Raw genomic sequence first — 24,721 nt, 5'->3', positions numbered from 1 at the left:
CATTTGAACATGTAGTTTTGTTTGTTAGATTTTTAACTACAGATTCAGTGTCTCTGATAGTTATGAAAGTATTTCTTCTTGATGAACTTTGGCGGTATATGACTTTAAAGGAATTTGTCCTTTCAGTGTAAGTTGTGAAATTTATGGGCAGAAGTTTTTCATAATACTCCATACTTACTACTGTATCCATGGAGTCTATGGGTGACGCACCTCCCTTTCTATTCCTTATATTGGTAATTTATGCCAGCTCTTTGTTTGCTTGTTATTGTTTTGTTTTAATCTTGCTAAAGCTTTGTCATTTTATTGGGATTTTTTTTTCTTTTTCAAAGAATCAGTTTTTGGTTTCTTGATTTCTGTTTTTTGTTTTCTTTTTAATTTTAGTAATTTCTTCTGCTTGCTGTTTGGTGTGCTTTTCTGTTCTGTCAAATAAAAGCGTTGATTATTGATAAAAGGCTTTTTTTGAGTACTCGTGTTTAGTTATGTATTTCTCTGGAGCACTGTGTTAGCTGTCTCCCACAAACTTTAATATTGTTTTTGTCTTCATTCAGTTTAAACTGTTTGCTAGTTTCCCTTGTAACATCCTTTTTGACTTACAGGTTATTTAGAAGTGTTAATTTCCAAAATCTGAGGATTTTCTGCATAGCTTTCTGCATAGCTGCTTATTTGATTGTCAGAGAGTGTTTCATGATTTCAGTTCTTTTACATTTGTTCAGGTTTGTCTGATGGCCCAGAATGTGCCCTCCTATAGTGAATAGTCTGTGTGTACTTGAAAAACGTGTATAGTCTGATGTTACTGTTGAAATAGTCTCTAAAAGTCAAGTTGACTGGTAGTATTTTCCAGATCTTCTCTACCTTCTCTTATTATCTGTATTTATTGTATCAATTACTGCAGTTTAGTATCATTGCAACTTCTTGGCACATTGATCCTTTTATCATATGATACTACTCCTTTCTTGGGCTTCCCAGGTGGCTCAGTGGTAATGAATATACCTGCCAAGCAGGAGACACTGATTCAATCACTGGGTTGGGAAGATCCCCTGGAGAAGGAAATGGTACCCCACTGTAGTATTCTTGCTCCAGGAAATATCATGGACAGAGGAGCCTGGTGGGTATAGTCCATGGTGTCTCAGAGCCAGACACAATTTAGCGACTAAACAACAGCAACAAACCCCTCTTTACTGCCAGTGATATTCTTAAGTTTATCTACTGTTGATGAAACACTCCAGCTCTTCTTTGGTAGCATAGCATGTTTTTTTCCATTCTTTCAGTTTTAACTTATTTATATCTTTAAAGTAGGGCTTTGTGGGCAGCGTATTGTTATGAATTGTTACTTTTATACACAGTCTGGCCACCTGTATATTATAACTGGTGTATTTACATTTTTTGTATTGTGTATCTTTAGGCCAAAGAATTTAGCACTTTTTTATAAAAAAGCTGATCTAGTGATGGCAGATTGCTATAGTTTCCTTTAATCTGAGAAGGACTTTATTGCACCGTCATTCCTGAAGGGTGTTTTCCTGGATATAGAATTCTGCATTCGCACTTCTTTCAGCACTTTAAAGATTTTGTGCTACTGTTTCTGGTCTCTGATTTCTGATGAGAAATACTCAGTTCTTCTGTTTCTATAAGTGTTAATTTTTGTTTGTTTTTCCTTAGCTGCTTCAAGTTTTTAGTTTTTTAATGTTTCGGTTTCAGCCATTTTTAATGATGAGACTGCATCTAGTTTTCTCTGGAGTAATCCTGTTTGGAGTTCTCATGTTGCTGGATCTGTAAATTAATGTCTTGCACCAGATCTGGAGAATTAGCCATAACTTCTTAAAAAAATTTTTTGTGCTGCTCTTTTTGGGGGCTTCAGTAATGTGATTGTTGAACGTTTTTATATTGTTTCACAGGTCCTTAGGATTTTGTTCATTTTCTTCATTTCTTTTTCCCTCTCTATTACTCAGATTGGATATTTCTAAGACTTATCTTCAAGATCACTGAGTTTTTCTTTTAAGAACTATAAAGGGTAAATTTTACTTCCCTGCTGAGCTGACAGCTAATTTCTTTTATGGTTGCTAGAGGTTGACATAATAAAGGATTTTATACTCAGTGCATAGCAAATAGCATGAGTGTCTTTGTACCTCTTTCCCTTGCCCCTCTCTTGCCAGCATGATGAGACAGAAGGGCCCAGACCAGCATTGCACCAGCCTCTGGTTTGTGTCATAGCTGAGAAACTTGAGTTTACAGAACCTAAATCATTTATACTAGACAATGTCTGCCTGTTCTTTGCTCTAGAAAATACAGTATCTTTATTGTTGTTGTTTAGTTGCCAAGCCATGTCTGACTCTTTTATGACCCCGAGGGACTGTAGCCTGCCAGGCTCCTTTGTCCATGGGGTTTCCAAGGCAAGAATACTGCAATGGGTTGCCATTTCTTTCTCCAAGGGATCTTCCCAACCTAGGGATCAAATCTGCATCTCCTGCATTGCAGATGGATTCTTTCCCATCGAGCCACCAGGGAAGTCTAGTCTTTATTAGACTGGATATTAAACAGACCTAATCTTTTGGGGGGAAAGATAAATATGTTTCCTCAATATCTGTGTTGAATAACCTGTCTTGGATAATTCATATCACCCAGAAGCTGTCACACTACTCTTCTACCATCACTTCCTCATTCAGTGGCCACTCTCTCCATACTCCTTTCTGTCCAGTTGAGAACAGCTCTTCCTGTACCCACTTGGAAACTGAAAGAGACATGGAGAGGCAGAGGCGAGTGAGTCCTGAGAGCATTTACTGAGTGGCTGCTCAGTGAGCAGAGCAGCAGGGCACTGTGTTGCTGATGGATGGGCTGATATAAAGCGCATGCCTTGTAGCCTCTTCACAGGGGACGCCTGCGGCCACGCCAGCCATTACTGGAGCTGTTCCTGGTCCACACCATTCCCATCTTGTTCTCCACTCCCAGGCACTAACCTATGGTAGGAAAGAGTCCATTCTGTTACATAAACATTCTAGTTTTTCTTTCTCTGTGACTTTGATGTCAAAGAACTATGAATATCCAAGATATTAGCATAGTATGAACATTTATTTGTGATAAGAATACATCATAGGTTATTAATAGTCTCTATGTGTTACAATTGTATCCTGTATTACAGTTTTTACTTTGAATTGTCGTATCTCTTTTAACAAATTGAAGATGGAAAAAGTAGTTTATGTTATTCAGATATTTAGCATTCCTGTTATGTTTCCTTCTTTCATTGTTTCCTTTTGTATAATTTTTCTTAAGCTTAAAGAATTTCTTTTAGCATTTTTTTTTAGACCAGGTCTGTTGATGATGAGTTATCTTATTTGTACTTCATCTGAAAACTATTTTACCTTTATTCCTGAAGGATATTTTTGCTGTTTATAGATTTTTGGGTAGACAGTTTTTTTTCCATCACTTAGAAACTATTCTTAGACTGTTTTAGTCTTATGATTTCTGATGAGAAATCTACAGTCATTAAAACTGATATGTCCCTGTGAAAATGGTGGGTTTTTTCTCTCATTACTTTCATTTTTTTACCCTAATAGTTTAATTTTTAGCAATGTGATAATATGTTGTAGTCATAGTTTTCTCTGGTTTTATCCTCTTTGAAGTTTGCTTCTATACATTTATATCCTCAGCTTCAAGAATTTTCAACAGTTTTTTTCTGTATATATTTCTGCAGAAATTTTTCATCTCTCTAGTGACTTCAGTAACGTAAATGTTAGACCTTCTAATATCCTGCAGACTGCTGAGGTCTTGTTCATTTTATTCAGCTTTTTTTTCATGATTATTCAGATTGGCTACTTCATACGGATTTATTTTCAAGTTCACGACACTTTTCTGTTTCATCTTTATTATTTTATTGAACCCAGTCTGTGAACTTTTTTAGATACTTTGATTTTAGTTCTGGAGTTTTCCTTTTTTCTTTTTTTTCTCTTTCTCTTTTGTTTGTTTGGTTTTTTTTTTTTTTTTGGTAGGTTCTATTTCTTTGCTGCAAACATTCATTTTTTCATTCACTTCAGATATATTTACCTTTATCTCATAGAGCATAGCTTGAAAACCTTGTAAAAGTTTTCTTGGCTAATACTGCAATATCTGCTTTGGGGTTAGGATCTGTAAATTGTCTTTTCTCTTGAGATTTGATCACAGATTCATTACACAAGCACTAAATAATAGCCTTTAGTTGAGATTGACTATTTTTAAGATTGCATGTAATTTTTACAAATTTTGGTGTTTTTCAAAGTTATTATCAAACAAAGTTAAGAAATGCAAAAAGAAATCAAGTTAGATGACTCTAGATTTAGAAATTGTAAAATAGTGAAGTGGGTAGTCAAAAAATAAAAGGGGCGGGGGGAAGCACCATTATAGCAATTCTGATGTACTTCTCATGAGTTTGAACAAATTTTGGGAGATAGTGAAAGACAGGGTAGCCTGATATGCTGTAGTTCGTGGGGTTGCAGAGAGTTGGACATGACTTAGTGACTGAACAACAACAGCAAGGAAATTTATGTAAACATGGAAGAGTTAGTGTGCAGGCAAAACTGAAATCTAAAACTTCTGATCCCCAGGAAATTTTGACATTTTAAAAATAAAAATCTCTATTAATAATCAAGTTGAGTGCCCAGGTCTATTATATATAGGCCCTTAATGCCTGTTTCTTACTCAAAGCAAGTATAATCTCCCTCAGTATCCATACGGCATTGGTTTTAGGACACACTACGACACCAAAATCCCTTTTAGGAAGTCTCTTATTTAAAATGGCATAGTGTTGCATATAACCTATACACATCCTCCCATATACTTTAAAATCATCTCAAATTTTCTCATAATACCTATGTCACTGTAAATGCTTATAAATAGTAAATACTATGTAAATGCGATGGCACCCCACTCCAGTACTCTTGCCCAGGAAATCCCATGGATGGAGGAGCCTGGTAGGCTGCAGTCCATGGCGTTGTGAAGAGTCGTGGACACGACTGGGCGACTTCACTTTCACTTTTCACTTTCATGGACTGGAGAAGGAAATGGCAACCCACCCCAGTGTTCTTGCCTGGAGAATCCCAGGGACGGGAGCCTGGTGGGCTGCCGTCTAGGGGTCGCACAGAGTCGAATACGACTGACGTGACTTAGCGGCAGCAGCTGTGCAATTAGGTTGCTGAAGTGAAAGTGAAAGTAGTGCTCAGTAGTGTCCAGCTTTTTGTGACCCCATTGGCTGTATAGTCCATGGAATTCTCCAGGCCAGAATACGGTGGTAACCCTTCCCTTCTCCAGGGGATTTTCCCAACCCAGAGATCAAATTCACGTCTCCCCCACTGCAGGCCGATTCTTTACCAGCTGAGCCACCAGGGAAGCCCAACAATACTGGAGTAGGTAGCCTATCCCTTCTCCATCGGATCTTCCCAACCCAAGAGACAAACCGGGGTCTCCTGCATTGCAGGCAGATTCTTTACCAACTGAGCTATCAGGGAAGCCCTGAAGGTAACTCAGTCGTGTCTGACTCTTTGAGACTCCATGGACTATACAGTCCGTGGAATTCTCCAGGCCAGAATACTGGAATGGGTAGCTTTTCTCTTCTCCCAGGGATCTTCCCAACCCAGGGATCAAACCCAGGTCTCCCACATTGCAGGCGGGTTCTTTACCAAGCTGGTGTGTGGCAAAATCCGCTTTATTGAATCTTTCTGAAATTTAAAAAAAAATTATCAATCTGCAGTTGATTGAATCTGTTGGGACCCCCACAAAGAGAGGACCAGCTGCAAAAAACAGTATTTATTTGTGTATTGATTGGTTGGTTTTTAAAGAGTATGTGTTTATTCTTTTTTTCATAATTTTGTTTATGACTGTGCTGGGCATTCATCACTGCAGGGCTTTTCTCTAGTTATTGCAAGCAGGGACTACTCTTTGGTTGCGATACACAGGCTTCTCATTGTGGTGGCTCTCTTGTGGGGGAGCATGGGCTCTAGGGCACGCAGGCTTCATTAGTTGTGGTGTGTGGGCTTAGTAACTGTGGCTCCCAGGCTCTAAAGCACAGGCTCAATAGTTTTGGTGCACAGGTTGTGGCATATGGGGTCTTCTGGATCAGGGACTGAACCCGTGTCTCCTGCATTGGCAGATAGATTCTTTACCACTGAGCCCCTGGGAAGCCCAGCAGCATTTATTTTTAATGAGTAGTGTCAGGAAACTGGGTTGTACTCATAGGTAACTATTTCTTTTATATAGTGGCATATTCGAAGCATTTTTCTGTGGAACCAAATGCCACTCTGCTGCTTTATCTTTTGAAAAACAGACTTTACCTTTTAGAACAGTTTTAAGTTCATAGCAAAATTGAGTGGAAAGTATAGAGATTTCCCATATAATGCGCCTACACATGATTTTTCTTCGTTATCGGTATCCTCCACCATAGTGGTACCTTTGCTACTACTGGTAAAACTACACTGACAAATCACAGTCATCCAAGATCCGTAGTCTACTTTAGGGTTCACCCTGGTGCTGTACGTTCTCTGTGTCTGGGCAAATTTAATGACATGTGTCCACTGGTATAATATATTACAGAGTAGTTTCACTGTCCTGAAAGTCCTCTCTGCTCTGCTTGTTCATCCCACCCTTCCCCCAATCCACTCGTCTTTACAATCTCCATAGTTTCGCCTTTTCAACAGTGCAATACAGTTGTAAATATGTAACATGTAGGTCTTTCAGACTGGCTTCTTCCACATTTAAGTTTCCTCTATGTCTTTTCATGGTCAGGTGCTTCATTTCCTTTTGGTCTGAATAATACAATGCAAACTATTGTCTGGATGTACTGTAGTTTGCTTACCCGGTCACCCACTGAAGAACATCTTCATTGCTTCCAAATTTAGCAATTATAATTAAAGCTACTGTTAACATTATCTGCATGTTTTTGTGTGGGTATGTTATCAGCTCCCCTGGATGACTACTAAAGATCACAGTTGCTGGAACACATAATAAGAGTATGCTTATCTTATAAATGTACTGCCAAAATGGCCTTCCATAGTGGTTATACCACTTTGCATTCCCACCAGCAGTGAATGAGAGTTCCTCTGGCTTCACATCCTCATCAGCGTTTGGTGGTATCAGTGTTCGAAATTTTGATCACTTTACTAGGTGTCTGGAGTGAATCCACTGTGAGGTATAGGGTGTCTCACTGTTGTTTTAGTTTGCATTTCTCTGATAACGTATGATGTGGGACATCTTTTCATATGGTTATCTGCCATATGTTTATCTTTGGTGAAGTATCCGTTAAGGTCTTTGGCCTGTTATTAAATTGGGTTGTTCATTTTCTAATTGTTGAGTTTTAAGAGTTCTTTGTATACTTTGGATAAAAAGGCTTTGTCAGCTATGTCTTTTGAAAATATTTTCTCCCAGTCTGCAGCTTGTTTTTCCATTTTCTTGACACTGTCTTTTGCAGAGTAGTTTTTATTTTAATTTTGGTGAAGTCTGTCTTATCAAATGTTTTTTTCATGGATTGTCCCTCTGTTGTATCTAGAAACTTACTATGAAACAGGAGGTCATCTAGATTTCCTCTCGAGTTATCGTCTAGAAACTTTATACTTCAGTGCTCTATCTTTAGGGCAGTGATCCATTTTGAGTTGATTTTTGTGAAGGCTGTAAGTTCTGTTTCTAGATGCTTTTCTTACATGTAGATTTTCAGTTGTTGCAGCACTGTTTGTTGAAGAGACTCGTTTTTCCACATTATGTTGCCTTTGCTCCCTTGTTGAGAATCATTTGGCTCTTCTGTTGTTCTTCAGTCACTAAGTCACGTCTGACTCTCTGCAGTCCATGGACTGCAGTATGCCACGCTTCTGTGTTCTTCACTATCTTCCAGAGTTTGCTCAAACTCCCGTCCATTGAGTTGGTGATGCCATCCAGCCATCTCATGCTCTCTTGCCTCCTTCTCCTCCTACCCTCAGTCTTTCCCAGCGTCAGGGTCTTTTCCAATGAGTCGAGTCACCATTAGTCCTTTCAGTGTATGATCAGGCTTGATTTCCTTTAGAATTGACTGATTTGATCTCCTTGCAATCCAAAGGACTGTCAAGAGTCTTCTTCAACATCACAACTCAAAAACATCAATTGTTTGACGCTCAGCATTATTTATCGTCCAGCTGTCACTCTGTACATGACTACTGGAAAAACCGTAGCGTTGACTATATGGACCTTTGTCAGCAAAGTGATGTCTCTGCTTTTTAATATGCTGTCTATATATGTCATAGCTTTCCTTCCAAGGAGCAAGCGTCTTTTAACTTCTTGGCTGCAATCACCCTCTGCAGTGATTTTGGAGCCTGAGAAAATAAAACTCTGTCACTGTTTCCACTTTTTCCCTTTCTATTTGCCATGAAGTGATGGGACCAAACGCCATGATCTTAGTTTTTTACATGTTGAGTTTTAAGCCAGCCTTTTCACTCTCCTCTTTAACCCTCTTCCAGAGGCTCTTTAGTTTCTTTTCATTCTCTGCCAAGAGTGATGGTTGTTGATATTTCTCCTATCAATCTTGATTCCAGCTTGTGGGTCACCCAGCCCAGCATTTCACATTATGTACTCTACATATAAGTTAAATAAGCAGGGTGACAATATACAGCCTTGATGCACTCCTTTTCCAATTTTGAACTAATTTGTTGTCCATGTCTAGTTCTAACTGTTGCTTCTTGACTCGCATACAGGCTTCTCAGGCGACAGTTAAGGTGGTCTAGTATTCCCGTCTTTAAGAATTTTCTACAGTTTGTTTTGATCCACACAGTCAAACGCTTTGGCATAGTCAATGAAGTGGAAGTAAATGTTCTTCTCGAATTCCCATGCTTTCTCTGTGATACAACGAATGTCGGTAATTTGATATCTGGTTCCTCTGCCTTTCTAAATCCAGCTTGTACATCTGGAATTTCTTGGTTCACATAATGCTGAAGCCTAGCTTGAAGGATTTTGAGCATTACCTTGCTAGCATGTGAAATGAGCCCAACTGGGTGATAGTTTGAACATTCTTTGGCATTGATCTTCTCTGAGGTTGAAATGAAAACTGACTTTTTCCAGTCCTGTGGCCACTGCTTTGTTTTCCAAATTTACTGGCATATGGAGTGTAGCACTTTAACAGCATTATCCTTCAGGATTTTAAGTAGCTCAACTGGAATTCCATCACCTCCACTAACTTTGATTGTAATGCTTCCATTCAATATCACAGTAGTCCAAATCTGTACCCCAACCAGTATGCTGAAGAAACTAAAATTGAACAGTTCTATGAAGACCTATAAGACTTTCTAGAACTAACACCCAAAAAAGATGTCCTTTTCATTATAGGGGACTGGAATGCAAAAGTAGGAACTCAGGAGATACCTGGAGTAACAGGCAAATTTGGCCTTTGAGTACAAAACGAAGCAGGCCAAAGCCTAACAGAGTTTTGCCAAGAGAACGCACTGGTCATAGCAAACACCCTCTTCCAACAACACAAAAGAAGGCTCTACACATGGACATCACCAGATGGTCAGTACCAAAATCAGATTGATTACATTCTTTGCAGCCAAAGATGGAAAAGCTCTATACAGTCAGCAAAAACAAGACTGGAAGCTGATTGTAGCTCAGATCATGAACTCCTTATTGCCAAATTCAGACTTAAATTGAAGAAAGTGGGGAAAACCACTAGACCATTCAGGTATGACTTAAATCAAATCCCTTATGATTATACAGTGAAGGTGACAAATAGATTCAGGGGATTAGATCAGATAGAGTGCCTGAAGAACTATGGACAGAGGTTTATAACACTGTACAGAAGGCAGGGATCAAGACCATCCCCAAGAAAAAGAAATCCAAAATGGCAAAATGGTTGGCGGAGGAGGCCTTCCAAATAGCTGCGAAAAGAAGACAAGCTGAAGACAAAGGAGGAAAGGCAAGATATTCCCATTTGAATGCAGAGTTCCAAAGAATATCAAGAAGAGATAAGAAAGCCTTCCTCAGTGATCAGTGCAAAGAAATAGAGGAAAAGAACAGAATGGGAAAGACTAGAGATCTCTTCAAGAAAATTAGAGATACCAAGGGAACATTTCATGCAAAGATGGGCTCGATAAAGGACAGAAATGGTATGGACCTAACAGAAGCAGAAGATATTAAGAAGAGGTGGCAAGAATACACAGAAAAACTGTACAAAAAAGATCTTCAGGGCCCAGATAACCATGATGGTGTGATCACTCACCTATAGCTAGACATCCTGGAATGCGAAGTCAAGTGGGCCTTAGGAAGCATCACTATGAACAAAGCTAGTGGAGGTGGTGGAATTCCAGCTGAGCTATTTCACCTCCTAAAAGATGATGCTGTGAAAGTGCTGCACTCACTATACCAGCAAATCTGGAAAACTCAGCGGTGACCACAGGACTGGAAAAGGTCAGTTTTCATTCCCACCCCAAAGAAAGGCAATGCCAAAGAATGCTCAGACTACGTGTACAATTGCACTCACCTCACGCTAGCAAAATAATGCCAAAAATTCTCCAAGCCAGGGTTCAATAGTACGTGAACCATAAACTTCCAGATGTTCAAGCTGGTTTTAGAAAAAGCAGAGGAACCAGAGATCAAATGGCCAACATCTGCTGGATCATCAAAAAAGCAAGAGAGTTCCAGAAAAACTTCTATTTTTGCTTTATTGACTTCACCAAAGCCTTTGACTGTGTGGATCACAACAAACTGAAAATTCTTCAAGAGATGGGAATACTAGACCACCTGACCTGCCTTCTGAGAAATCTGTATGCAGGTCAAGGAGCAACAGTTAGAACTGGACATGCAATAACAGACTGATTCCAAATCAGGAAAGGAGTACGTCAAGGCTGTATATTGTCACCATGCTTATTCAACTTATATGCAGGGTACATCATGAGAAAGGCTGGTGGTTGAATCACAAGCTGAAATAAAGATTGCCAGGAGAAGTATCAATAACCTCAGATATGCAGATGACACCACCCTTATGGTGGAAAGCAAAGAACTAAAGAGCCCCTTGATGAAAGTGAAAGAGGAGAGTGAAAAAGTCGGCTAAAAACTCAACATTCAGAAAACTAAGATCATGGCGTCTGGTCCCATCACTTCATGGCAAATAGATGGGAAAATAATGGAAACAGTGACAGACTTTATTTTGGGGTGCTCCAAAATCACTGCAAATGGTGACTGCAGCCTTGAAATTAAAGACACTTGCTCCTTGGAAGAAAAGTTATGACCAACCTAGATAGCATATTAAAAAGCAGAAACATTACTTTGCCAACAAAGGTCCATCTAGTCAGCTATGGTTTTTCCAGTAGTCATGTATGGATGTCAGAGTTGGACTATTAAGAAAGCTGAGCACCGAAGAATTAATGCTTTTGAACTGTGGTGTTAGAAAAGACTCTTGAGAGTCCCTTGGACTACAGGGATAGCCAACCAGTTCATGCTAGAGGAAATCACTCCTGAATATTCATTGGAAGGACTGATGCTGAAGCTGAAACTCCAATACTTGGCCACCTGATGTGAAGAACTGACTTATTTGGAAAGACCCTGATGCTGGGAAAGATTGATGGTGGGAGGAGAAGGGAACGACAGAGGATGAGATGGTTAGATGGCATCACCAACTCAATGGAGATGAGTTTAGGTAAGCTCTGGGAGTTGGTGATAGACAAGGAACCCTGGCGTGCTGCAGTCCATGGGGACGCAAAAAAGTCGTACACAACTAAGCAACTGAACTGAACTGAATGCTTCCCAAGGCCCACTTGACTTCACACTCCAGGAGGTCTCGGTGAGTGACCACACCATTGTGATTATCTGGGTCATTTAGACTTTTTTTGTATAGTTCTTCTGTGTATTCTTGCCATGTCTTCTTACTCTCTTCTGCTTCTGTTAGGTCCTTACCATTTCTGTCCTTTATCCTGCCCATCCTTGTATGAGATGTTCCCTTGATATCTCCAATTTTCTTAAAGCGATCTCTAGTCTATTCCATTCTGTTGTTTTCCTCTATCAACTTGCATTGTTCACTTAAAAAGGCTTTCTTATCTCTCCTTGCTGTTGTGTGGAAGTCTGCATTCAGTTGGTTATATCTTTCCCCCTCTCCCTTGCCTTTCACTTCTCTTCTTTCCTTTGCTAATTGTGAGGTCTCCATAGACAACCACTTTGCCTTCTTGCGTTTCTTTTTCTTTAGGCTGGGTTTTGGTCACCACTTTCTATGTAGAGTTACTGGCCTCCATCCATAGTTTTTCAGGCACTCTGTGTATCAGATCTAATCCCTTGAATTATTCGTCACCCCCACTGTATAGTCAAAAGGGTTTAATTAAGGTTATACCTAAACTGCCTAGTGGTTTTCCCTACTTTTCTTCAATAAGTCTGAATTTTGCAATATGGAGCTCATGATCTGAGTCACAGTCAGCTCCAGGTCTAGTTTTTACTGACTGTAGAGAGCGTCTCCATCTTCAGCTGGAAAGAATATAATCAGACTGATTTCAGTATTGACCTTCTGGTGATGTCCTTGTCTAGAGTTGTAATTTCTGTTTTTGGAAGAGCGTGTTTGCAGTGACAGGTATGCTCTCTTGACAAAACTCTGTTAGCCTTTGCCCAGCTTCATTTTCAAGGCCAAACTTGCCTCTTAACTCCAGGTGTCTCTTGACTTCCTACTTTTGCATTCCAGTCCCCTATGATGAAAAAGGTATCTCTTTTTGGTATTAGTTCTAAAAGGTCTTGTAGGTCTTTATAGAACTGTTCAACTTCAGGTTTTTCAGCATTAGTGCTTGGGACATAGACTTGAATTACTGTGATGTTCAGTGGTTTGCCTTGGAAACAAACTGAGATCATTCTGTTGGTGAGATTGTACCCAAGTCCTGCTTTTCAGACTCTTGTTGATAATGAGGGCTACTCCATTTCTTTTAAGGAATTCTTGCCCACCGAAGTAAACGTGATGGTCATCTGAATTAAATTCACCCATTCCCATCCATTTTAGTTCACTGGTTTCTAAGTTGTCAGTGTTTACGCTTGCCATCTCATGTTTGACCATGTCTGCTGCTATTACTAAGTCGCTTCAGTCGTGTCTGACTCTGTGCAACCCCATAGATGGCAGCCCACCAGGCTCCCCCGTCCCTGGGATTCTCCAGGCAAGAACACTGGAGTGGGTTGCCATTTCCTTCTCCAATGCATGAAAGTGAAAAGTCAAAGTGAAGTCTAGTTCACCTTAATTCATGTACCTAACATTTCAGGTCCTATACTTTATTGTTCTTTACAGCATCAGACTTTCCTTTCAACACCAGAAACACCCACAACTAAGTGTTGTTTCTGCTTTGGCCCAGCCTCTTCCTTCTCTTTGGAGCTATTTCTCTGCTCTTCCCCAGTAGCATATGACATTCTCTGACCGGAAGGGCTCATCTTCCAGTGTCATATCTTTTTGACTTTTCATAATGTCCACAGAGTTCTCAAGGCAAGAACATTGGAATAGTTTGCCATTCGCTCCTCCAGTGAACCGTGTCTTGTCAGAACTCTCCACTGTGACCTGTCCTTCTCGGGTGGCCCTGCGTGGCGTGGCTCATGGCTTCATTGAGTTACACAAGCCCCTTTGCCACAAGACCGCCATCCGTGAAGGACTTGCTTATATTAAGTGAATCTATCTCTAGGTTCGTCCTTTCACCTGTGCCGTACTGTGTCAGTTACTGTGGCCTTACGGTGAGTCTTGAGGGCAGGCAGCTGCAGTCCTCCCATATGTTCTCCTCGGTCAGTAATGTACCGTCTCTTCTGGGTCTTTTGCTTCTCCATGTAAACTTTATCATCATTCTATCGATACCCACAAAATAGCTTGCTGGAATTTTGATTGGTATTGCATTGAATCTGTGGTTCAAAGTCAGGAAGAACTGACATCTTGACAGTATTGAGTTTTCCTATTTATGAATATGGAATATCTCTCCATTTATTTAGCTCTTCTTTAATTTTGTTCATTAGAATTCTTAGTTTTCCTCATAGGGATTTTGTGCGTATTTTGTTAGATTCCTTCCCAAGTGTTTAGTTGTTTCGGGTGCCGATGTAAATGGTATTTTTTTCTTTTTTAATTTCAAATTCTATTTGTTGATGGTATATAGACGTAATTAGCTTCTGTAGGTTAACCTTGTATCCTGCAACCTTGCTATAATTGTTTATTAGTTCCAGAAGCCTTTTTTGTCAGTTCTTCTGGATTTTGTTTCCTTTTTTATCTTTACTGCATGCTTGGATTTGCAATGTGATGTTGACAAGCAGTAATGACAGCAGACATCCTTGCCTTGTTCTTGCTCATAGTGAGAAAGCCCTTAGTTTTTCATTAAATGTTATGTTCGGGGTAGAATTTTTTCAGTTAATCCTCAAACTGCAGCAATTCCTCTGTATTTCTGTGAATGGGCATTGGAGCCACTCTGCTATTTTTATGTATATGTACTAAAGGGTATTTCAAACTTTATTGTAGACAGTCTGGTTGACAGACTTAATGCCATTTTTTACACATATTCATAGTTATTTTCTTAGAGTTGCGTTAACAGATAGTCATTGAGTGTTCACTGCCAGGAACCTGGTAAAAAGAAATAAAATAAGACATTTCTTTTTTCCATACAGAGTTTGTAGTCTACAAATAGATAATAATGGTAATACAGTGTGGTAAGAGAAATTATGACAAAAGAAACAGATATGCATTGGAAGCATATATACCACTCACCTAACCATACTCAATTAGAGAGGAGGTTTTCAGGAACATCTTCTGGAAAAAGCTTATAGGAAAAGCTTATTTGTTTTTAAGTTCCTTCAAGAAAAACATGCTAAGGTGAGTAGACACCTACCTTTATGAGAGTTTGGAGATATAATAATGAGCTCCTGAGAGAAAAGAAAACTGCTTTTTAAAATTTTCCCATAAGGAATTTAAACTGTTTTTGAAAGCTGTAAAGAAATGTCCTTATGCCATAGGGGATAGTTTACTCAAAAAACTGATAAGACAAACCTTACCAATTAGAAATGGCCTTAAAGTAAAATTGATAATTTACCCTTACTAATTAATCAATAACCTCAGATATGCAGATGACACCACCCTTATGGCAGAAAGTGAAGAGGAACTAAAAAGCCTCTTGATGAAAGTGAAAATGGAGGGTGAAAAAGTTGGCTTAAAGCTCAACATTCAGAAAACGAAGATCATGGCCTCTGGTCCCATCACTTCATGGGAAATAGATACGGAAGCAGTGGAAACAGTGTCATACTTTATTTTTGGGGGCTCCAAAATCACTGCAGATGGTGACTGCAGTAATGAAATTAAAAGACGTTTACTCCTTGGAAGAAAGGCTATGACCAACCTAGATAGCATATTCAAAAGCAGAGACATTACTTTGCCGACTAAGTTCCGTCTAGTGAAGGCTGTGGTTTTTCCAGTGGTCATGTATGGATGTGAGAGTTGGACTGTGAAGAAGGCTGAGTGCCGAAGAATTGATACTTTTGAAGTGTAGTGTTGGAGAAGACTCTTGAGAGTCCCTTGGACTGCAAGGAGATCCAACCAGTCCATTCTGAAGGAGATCAGCCCTGGGATTTCTTTGGAAGGAATGATGCTAAAGCTGAAACTCCAGTACTTTGGCCACCTCATGCAAAGAGTTGACTCATTGGAAAAGACTCTGATGCTGGGAGGGATTTGGGGCAGGAGTAGAAGGGGACGACTGAGGATGAGAAGGCTGGATGGCATCACCGACTCGATGGACGTGAGTCTGAGTGAACTCTGGGAGTTGGTGATGGACAGGGAGGCCTGGCATACTGCGATTCACGGGGTCACCAAGAGTTGGACACGACTGAGGGACTGGACTGAACTGAACTGAATTAATAACTTATGGCAGAAAGTGAAAAAGAACTAAAGAGCCTCTTGATGAAAATGAAAGAGGAGAGTGAAAAAGTTGGCTTAAAGCTCAATGTTCGGAAAACTAAGATCATGGCATCCGGTCCCATTACTTCATGACAAATAGATGGGGAAACAGTGGATGACTTTATTTTTCTGGGCTCAAAAATCACTGCAGATGGTGACTGCAGCCATGAAATTAAAAGACACTTACTCCTTGGAAGGAAAGTTATGACCAACCTAAACAGCATATTAAAAGGCAGAGACATTACTTTGTCAACAAAGGTCCATCTAGTCACGGCTATGGTTTTTCCAGTGGTCATGTATGGATGTGAGAGTTGGACTATAAAGAAAGCTGGGCACTGAATAATTGATGCTTTTGAACTGTGGTGTTTGGAGAGGACTCTTGAGAGTCCCTTGGACTGCAAGGAGATCCAACCAGTCCATCCTAAAGGAGATCAGTCCTGGGTGTTCATTGGAAGGATGGATGTTGAAGCTGAAACTCCAATACTTTGGCCACCTGATGCAAAGAGCTGACTCATTTGAAAAGACCCTGATGCTGGGAAAGATTGAGGGTGGGAGGAGAAGGGGACAACAGAGGATGAGATGGCTGGATGGCATCACCAACTCAATGGACATGGGTTTGGGTGGACTCTGGGAGATGGTGATGGACCGGGAGGTCTGGCGTGCTGCAGTTCATGGAGTCGCAAAGAGTCGGACGTGACTGAGCGACTGAACTGAATTAATAACTTTATTCATTAATATGTACCATTAAGTAAGAGGAAAGGCAACAGTACAAACTGGGAGAAAATTTTTTTCTCCATCCATATGTGATACATATCTAGAACTTGTATCTAGACTATGTAAAGAACTCCTACAAATCAGTAAGAACAATAAAAAAAAATAGGGAAAATACTTGAAGAGACCCTTCACAAAAGAAGATATCCAAATGTCTGTTAAACATATGAAAAACTGCTCGCCATCATTACTCATCAGGAAAATGCCAATTCAGATCACAGTAAGGTGCACTCTATACTCTCCATAATAGCTTAAGTGAAAACACGAAATATATTCAAGTGTTGACAAGGATGTGAAGCAGCTGGAAGCTCTGTATAGTACTGGTGTGTGTATGTTAGTCGTGCGGTCGTGTCCACCTCTAACCCCATGGACTGTAGCCTGCCAGCTTGCTCTGTCCATTGGATTCTACAGGCGGGAATACTGGAGTGCATTGCCATTCCCTTCTCCGGAGGATCTTCTGACCCAGGGATCAAACCCTGGTCTCCTGCATTGCAGGCAGATCCTTTAACTGTCGAGCTACAGGGAAGTCCTGTATTCCTGGGGTGAGTGTAAATTATATAACTGCTTTAGAAGATCTATAGTGATATTTTCTAAAGCAGAACATTTACCTATCCTGTGATTCAGGTATTCCACTCCTAGGTACATAGCAGACAGAAATTTGTTCACTGTTTGCTAAAAGATATATGTGCTGGACAGTTTGTACAGCACTGTTGGTAGCGGTAAAAAACTGGTAATGAAATTTGAAAGCCTAGATGCTCATCAACAGCAGAATGGATCAATTGTGGTGTATTTACACAGTGGAATATTTACATCAACAAAGATGCGTGTTCTGTTATTACATGCGACAGTATAAGAGTCTTGTATACATAGCATTAAGGTCAAAGAACAAACAGAAAAAAAAAAATGTTGTTTTGGATAATTCTAGTTGTGTGAAGAGCAGAAACAGGAAAGATGAATCCTGGTTGGTGGCAGCCTGGGTTGGGAGAGGGTAAAGCATAGGAGGGAGCATGAGTGGAGCTTTTCGATTTGAAAATGTGCTCTTTCTTGATCTGGGTGCTGATGACACTGGTGTGTTGGGTTTTGAAGATATATAGCTGTGCACTTTTGATATATACAACTCCCTTTTTGTGTTGTGTATTTTTTTTAAGTACTGGTTTCAATTTATAAGAAAACTGATAAATCTAAAAGCTTTACAGTGTTGATTAGGTTCTGCTGATTTTTGTACTTTCAGAAATACAAAAATATTCCTTTAGCTTAGTTGAAATGTAAATTACTGGGAATTTTTTAGTTTCAAAATAACAGAAATTTTAGAATAATTGTAGTCTTAAGTCAACTACTGCTAAACCTTTTTCTTAAAGTATTAATTTGAACTTCTTATTCATGCAACATATTTGCAAGGTCCGATTTTTACTATTATATGATATTATACTATATAAAACATTAAAATTTGTTTTTGTTAATTATAACTAAACTTGACAGATTAGTATATCTAACTGGGTGACTGGAAAAGATTTTCTGTTTTAAATCCTAAGTGATTTCTTGTTAAGAAAGAAGGTGAGTGAAAGTGTGTTTTTGGTTATTTCTTACCCTCAGAGGAGGAACTGTAAATAGCTGTTGTTATTCTTTCTTCTGTGCTTATCAGGAGAATGTTCTATTTCTATAGTATCTGGAGACATAATCATAACAGACAAACATGGCAATCTATTATCAATTATTTTTTTAACAGTCAAGTCCATCATCTCCGGATCCAGCTAGCTTTCTTGGAGAAGATATTAGTACAAACTCCAATGGTCCAAAACCTGCAGAAGTTGTGCTAGATGATGACAGAGAAGATCTTTTTGCAGGTAATTGTAAATGCCTTTATTTTTTTTTTTTAGTAATTATCATTTGTAGCATATATCCTATCAGAAAATATTCTCTTAAAACTAACATTTTCTGTAAAGTACTATTGATGGCTTTTCTTGTTAACAACTTAGGAGGACAGGAAATTTTAGTTACTTTGCTTTGTGAAAAATAAAGACTTGCGAAAAGCACGAATATGATCCTTTCTGGTTTTAAGCGTTTGGAAATAAGTCACACTAATAATTTGATTATTTCAAGCAGTACTTGGACACAAACTAATGGTTGTGGCATTCAGATTTTGAGAAATAACAATGATTATATTCTTTCTTACTATTTACAATTTATCACAAAGGAAAATTAAACTCTGAACTTAAAAATTATTTATAATCTAAATATATTTGAAATCTGTTTTAATAAAAATGTTTCAGTATTTACCATGGGTTCCATTTTGATTCAGTTTTAGGTGAATAAATTGATGCTTCAGGAATTTTTTTTAATATGGGGGCAGGATTTGGTGTAGTCTCTTTCTACCTTTAACAAATTGGACCCTCTTCAAAACAATTATCTGCTTTAAGATTAAAATTTAAATACAAATTAATGTTTGGCTATTAAAAAGCATCTTCCTTAGAATTAATGGCACAAATAATTGCAATAGTAAATCTTTGTGTGTTTAAGAACTTAATTTACCTAAACTGGCTTTCTTTGAGTTAAAGCTTGATAATCTATCCTCCTTCAGCTTTTATGGTGGTTGAATATTGAAACCATCATGTATTTTTTTAGTACAAGTATATTTAAAAATACAGTCCTCTATGACAGAGGTCCATATAATTTCCTGTTTAGTGTATGAAAAGTTTTCACTGCAGATGAATTCATGTCTTTTATGAATTCATGTCAGAAAATTAAAATGTGAAGACAATCATTTACCCAGCCATCTTCCCACCCTTTTCTGTAGCTACCTAACAACTTAGTGTATAATGACAGTTAACCAGAATTGTAATACTCCTTTTTCTTTTCTTTCATTGACTTTTTCCCAGGAGATCCTTAGAAGTTTCCTCATGGCATTTATGTTTTAATCTGAAAGATGACAAAAGTAGCTGCTAATCTAAAATTGTGGGTATTCCTCTAATAGTAGAGGGTCATAAATAGAACACTTACATTATCCATCTTATTAAAGAGTCTTTAAGTCTCAGACTTCTATGTTAATGAGTGTGCTAAGAGTCTAAAGCAGAACTCTGGCTCTATGCATAGGAAAGATGGTTTTCTTGTTTACAGTGTGCCCTGCTGATCAGTCTGCCACGTCAGTGCTGTGCAGTGATATTTGCCCACGAAGCTCAACTAGAAAAATCTTTTCTGTGTTAGTGTACCTAGTGCAGAGTATACTAAACACAGTGATTGATCCATGGTTAGTGTCAGGGTTTCTGTTTGTTTTTAAGGAGAAACAGAGATGAAGCAATAAAAATAGTCATCTGTTTCTTTTGTTATCTGCAGACATTTTTTATGCTTTATCTTTTATCTTAAACTCAGCTACATTTCATAATGACATCATTCGGTTTCCTAAGACCTGTATAAGAGAAGAAACTATAGGTATTGCTCTAGTGACTTAGCCATTCTGGTTTTAAAACCATAGTGAGATTAGATTGTAATTGGTATGTATGCCAATATACTTTGGATAGCATTTCACATACTATTATTATGTCAGAAGTGGCATCAGAGAAAGTTCAAACATGACTTTGTTACTGTTATTAGCTTACTTACAGGATGTTCATCAAACATGGGTAACTAGAGAGCCCCTTTCCACCATCAGTACCATCCTGCACTAAGCTTCGCTGAACACATTTTAGGAAACTGTCCTAGAGGAATAAGTGATGGAGAGCAAGTTGCCAGTGTTGAAATTGTCCTAGACTTTTAGAAATTGCTTCTTCTAGGGTAGTTACTGTATTTCACTTACACTTTTCAGCAGATTATACCAAATCCAAAGTTTAAGGAGTATTCCTTTGTTTGAAAAATTCTCTGGTGTCTGTGGTATGAGTGAAATGTTACTTAGCTGAAATTGACACAATCAGTTTACACTTACCTTCAAAGTGTCTCTTTCAAGGAAATGTTAATCTTTATACTTAGTATATGTGGGACTTTTTTCTGTAAAAAAAGAAAAACTTTGACTTATTTTTTTATTGAGGTATAGTTGATATACAATATCATAAGTTTCAGGTGTACAATATAGTGACTTTCAAGTTTATACTCCATTTATAGTTTTAGAATGTTGGCTGTATTCCCTGTGATGTACAATGTATCCTTGTAGATTATTTATTTTATGCATAGTAGTTTGTACCTCTTAATTCAAAGAAGTAGAAAATTTAAGAGGTATCTTACTGCTTCACGTAAATAACATATATGTTATTACTGACATACTTCTTGAGGTATTAAAATGGCTCACTGTCTATTGTTACTGCCTTCTCAAACTCTGAGGAATCTAAGAACCTCAGGTTAGAAACCACTGATCTCATCCTGTTTCACTTACAGTCCTGCCTGCCTTTTCTTGGTATCAGCTCTATAAACCAGCAGAACTGTGGTTATTATTTTGGCCACTGATTATAAATTTTACTTTTCTGGCTTTGCTTTTAATTTACTCAGTTATGATTGATTCCTGAACAATATGGGTTTGAAATGCTCAGGTCCACTAATACTAATTTTTTAAAATTAGTAAATACTACAGTACAACTTGATCAGAGGTTGATTGAATCCAAGAATGCAGAACCTCTAAAACAAAGGAGCCATGTATATGGAAGGCCCAAATAAAAGTTAGACTCAGAGTTTTGACTGTGTAGAGAGTTGGTGGCCCTAACCCCCATGTTGTTCAAGGGTCGACTGTGTTTCACTTTTGTGGAATACTTCCCTCATTTTTTAAATCCATTCATATCTTTTCAATTCAGTTTCATAAAATATTCCCTATTTTCCCCAGCCTAGATTATTCTCTCCCATCTCAACTCAAATTATAGTTTGTTCCTATAGTTCATATAGCAGTTAAACGTTTTGTTATGCTCTTTATATTGTTTTCTTGGCTGTTATTTGTCTTTGTTGTTTAACACTCCACATGCTTATATCTTGTTTTCCCAACTAGATTATAAACTCCCTGAGGGCAGGTATGATACTTTACATTTTTGTGTGTTTCTTCATTGCCTTTAGCACAATGTTACATAGCTTTTAGACACTCAGTTTATTGATTTGTTTTGTTTATAAATATATTTAGTTTTAGATTTTTCAAATGAACAAGCACTTTAAATGAAAACCTAAACACCTGTTGCTTTGTGTATATTTGTGTATTCAGCTGCTGCTGCTGCTGCTGCTAAGTCGCTTCAGTCGTGTCCGACTCTGTGCGACCCCATAGACGGCAGCCCATCAGGCTCTCCCGTCCCTGGGATTCTCCAGGCAAGAACACTGGAGTGGGTTGCCATTTCCTTCTCCAGTACATAAAGTGAAAAGTGAAAGAGAAGTCGCTCAGTTGTGTCCGACTTTGTGCGACCCCATGGACTATAGCCCACCAGGCTCCTCCATCCATGGGATTTTCCAGGCAAGAGCACTGGAGTGGGGTGCCATTGCCTTCTCCAGTGTATTCAGCTAATATCCTGTAATCTTTAGCAGTTAATTGCTTTAGATTACTTTGTGGACTTTGCATAGCAAATTTTTAATCCCAGTTGGGATAGTTCTGAGCAGCTCTCCGCTATAAAGTTTATGTTTGTGTGTATAAAAGAATCATAATGTTAGCCTGAATACAAGATTTTGGAAGGTAAGTTACCACAAGTGTTAGATATATTATAGATCCAAACACAAATGAATGTGGAATTATTCACATCATTGCTTTCCTTCTAGCTTTATCCCTACCACTAGTATAGATAACTGTGTTGACTTACTGGAATTCTTCCTAAAATCAACAAAGTCACTGTTGGTTTTAAAGTTTTAAATAAACCACTAAGGAAGGATTCTTAAATTATTTATAACAATTATTTTAAAATAATATTTTGATATTATGGGTCGTATAAAAATGTTTCGTAATTCGTTGCCTGCTCTGCTTGTTACCAGTATCCTTAACTAACTTGTTTAATTTGTATCTAGAAGCTACAGAGGAAGTTTCTCTGGACAGTCCAGAAAGGGAACCTATACTCTCCTCAGAACCTTCTCCTGCAGTCACACCTGTGACCCCCACAACACTCATTGCTCCCAGAATTGAATCAAAGAGTATGTCTGCTCCTGTGATCTTTGATAGATCCAGGGACGAGGTATGGAAAAATGTTTATATTCTAAATTAACATGTAAATAATACTTTTTTTTGTTCCCCGCCCAGCATTTCTCTGCTGTCCGTCATTTGTAATAGAGCCTTTTAGACATTCCCCAAAAGAACACTAAAGAGGTTGGATGATTTGGTTTCTAAATTTATCCCCACACTTTTTAATCCAATAACTTGAATACATCACTTTGCTTCTCAAGTCAGGCAGTTTGTCATTTGTGATCTTACCGTAATAGTCCCATGGACTTAGGCACCTGGCCAGCTACAGTTCATGTGGTCGCAGAGTCGGACAGGACTGAGCGACTGACACTGTGTTCGCAGAGCAGGGGATGTGTAGTGAGTGGAGAGGAAGCGTGAGGGCCTTAATGATGCTGTTTTTTCTTGATCTCCGTTCTAGTTACAGAGATGTGTTTACTTTGTAAAAGTTATTGAGCTGTATACCTAGGATTTGCTTTATGTATATTACAGTTCAGGTAAGGCTTACTTTCAAAAATCTGTGCAGTAGGGCAACTTTGAAAAAAATTATCATTAGAAAAACATACTTTTCTGAAGTCTTGGAATATTAATGTTGTTTTTAAATTTTGAAAGATCGAACAGTTCCTGTGTTTTCTTCTTGAAAATGACAAGCCTTTCCCTAAGAACTACTGTTAACAGGGATTGCTTACTTACAATGGCATAAAAAGTGCTTCTCTGTAGCCTCATAGATTTATCATTTTCTTACTTCTTTTCTCAGTGAGCTTTGTAGCGCTTTTATTGGCTTCAGGAAGAACATGTGTTTACTAGGTAATTAGAGAAATCATGATGCTCAAGTTGCTTATAATAATTTCTGCAAGTATGTAGGATTCTACTGGCAAAAGTAATGGCTACTTCCTGGTTTTTAAAGAGGAGAGATACAGCTTTGAAAAATAGTAATATTAAAAATAAGGAGTTATCTTCATAATCTGCATCTGAAGATTGAACAAAAATATTCCACAGTATTCCTCCAGAAGTTTTCTTTACATCTGAGGAGTCGGAGGAGCACAAGATTTTCTGTTACTTCTCCTAATTATCCTTTTCCTGTTGTCTGTGTGTGTTTGTGTATTTTTCACATAGACAGGAAATGTAAAAGCTTTCATTGATTTTCAGAAATAGAGTGCTGAGTGACTCTGAAATTGTTTCATGTGGCAGTGATCCTAATAAAAGATAGATGGTAAAAATTATACTTACTACTATTATGATGATAATACAAATTGGAATCTTTAATACCAAAAAAATTTTCCTAGATTGAAGAAGAAGCAAATGGAGATGTTTTTGATATAGAAATTGGTGTATCAGATCCAGAGAAAGTTGGTGAGTCAACATTTATTATATTTTGTACTTGCTTCTTTTTAATAATTAACTTGGTTGTTAATGTGCTGTTTTTCTTAACTACATGCATTGTTACAATATTAAAATTGGTGCTTCTAATTTTTAAACTTGTGGCAGCTTGGTGGTTTGTTTTTCCCCCCAGCTTTATTGAGAAATAATTGACAAATAAAAATGGTGTATATTTAGGATGTATGCACATCACAATTATCATAATGTGATTAGCTTAATATTTTATGAAATGATTACCACAATCAAGTTAATATATTACCTCACATAGTTACCTTGTGTGTTAAGCTTATGATTTTTAATAGCTTGGCTTTTCTTATAGGTGATGGCATGAATGCTTACATGGCTTACAGAGTAACGACAAAGGTAGGCCTTTTGCTCCTCTAAAAAAATACTGAGCCCTCACTGTGTAGTATGAGGATACCACAGTGATTAAAGTGTACGTGATCACTGTCTTTACAAGGTTATCATCCAGTAAAAGTTGCGCATAAATAGTCAGAGTGAGTCGTGAGTGGTTTGGTAGAGAGAGTGTTCTGGGAGGCTATGCAGGAAGGGATCTAATCCAGACAAAGTAGAAGTGTTGCGGGTGGGAAAGGGGGCAAAGCGATTTGCTTGTATAAAAGCCA

The 24,721-nt window shown here is 38.3% G+C and overlaps 1 protein-coding gene across 1 annotated transcript in view; it reads left to right on the top strand.

Annotated features, from left to right (window-relative positions):
* SNX2 (sorting nexin 2) overlaps window positions 1-24,721 on the top strand; it is a 61,787-nt gene that overhangs the window by 11,975 nt on the left and 25,091 nt on the right. Inside the window, exons 2-5 of the mRNA XM_069591677.1 lie at window positions 18,345-18,462; window positions 22,571-22,734; window positions 24,005-24,071; window positions 24,418-24,461. Coding sequence (XP_069447778.1) covers window positions 18,345-18,462; window positions 22,571-22,734; window positions 24,005-24,071; window positions 24,418-24,461 — 393 coding nt within the window. The remainder of the gene's footprint in view (window positions 1-18,344; window positions 18,463-22,570; window positions 22,735-24,004; window positions 24,072-24,417; window positions 24,462-24,721) is intronic.

Source organism: Ovis canadensis, chromosome 5 (assembly GCF_042477335.2).
Source record: "Ovis canadensis isolate MfBH-ARS-UI-01 breed Bighorn chromosome 5, ARS-UI_OviCan_v2, whole genome shotgun sequence".
Classification (NCBI taxonomy): domain Eukaryota; kingdom Metazoa; phylum Chordata; class Mammalia; order Artiodactyla; family Bovidae; genus Ovis; species Ovis canadensis.
The sequence above is the reverse complement of the archived record's forward strand: the minus strand, read 5'-3'. Positions and strand labels throughout refer to the sequence as shown.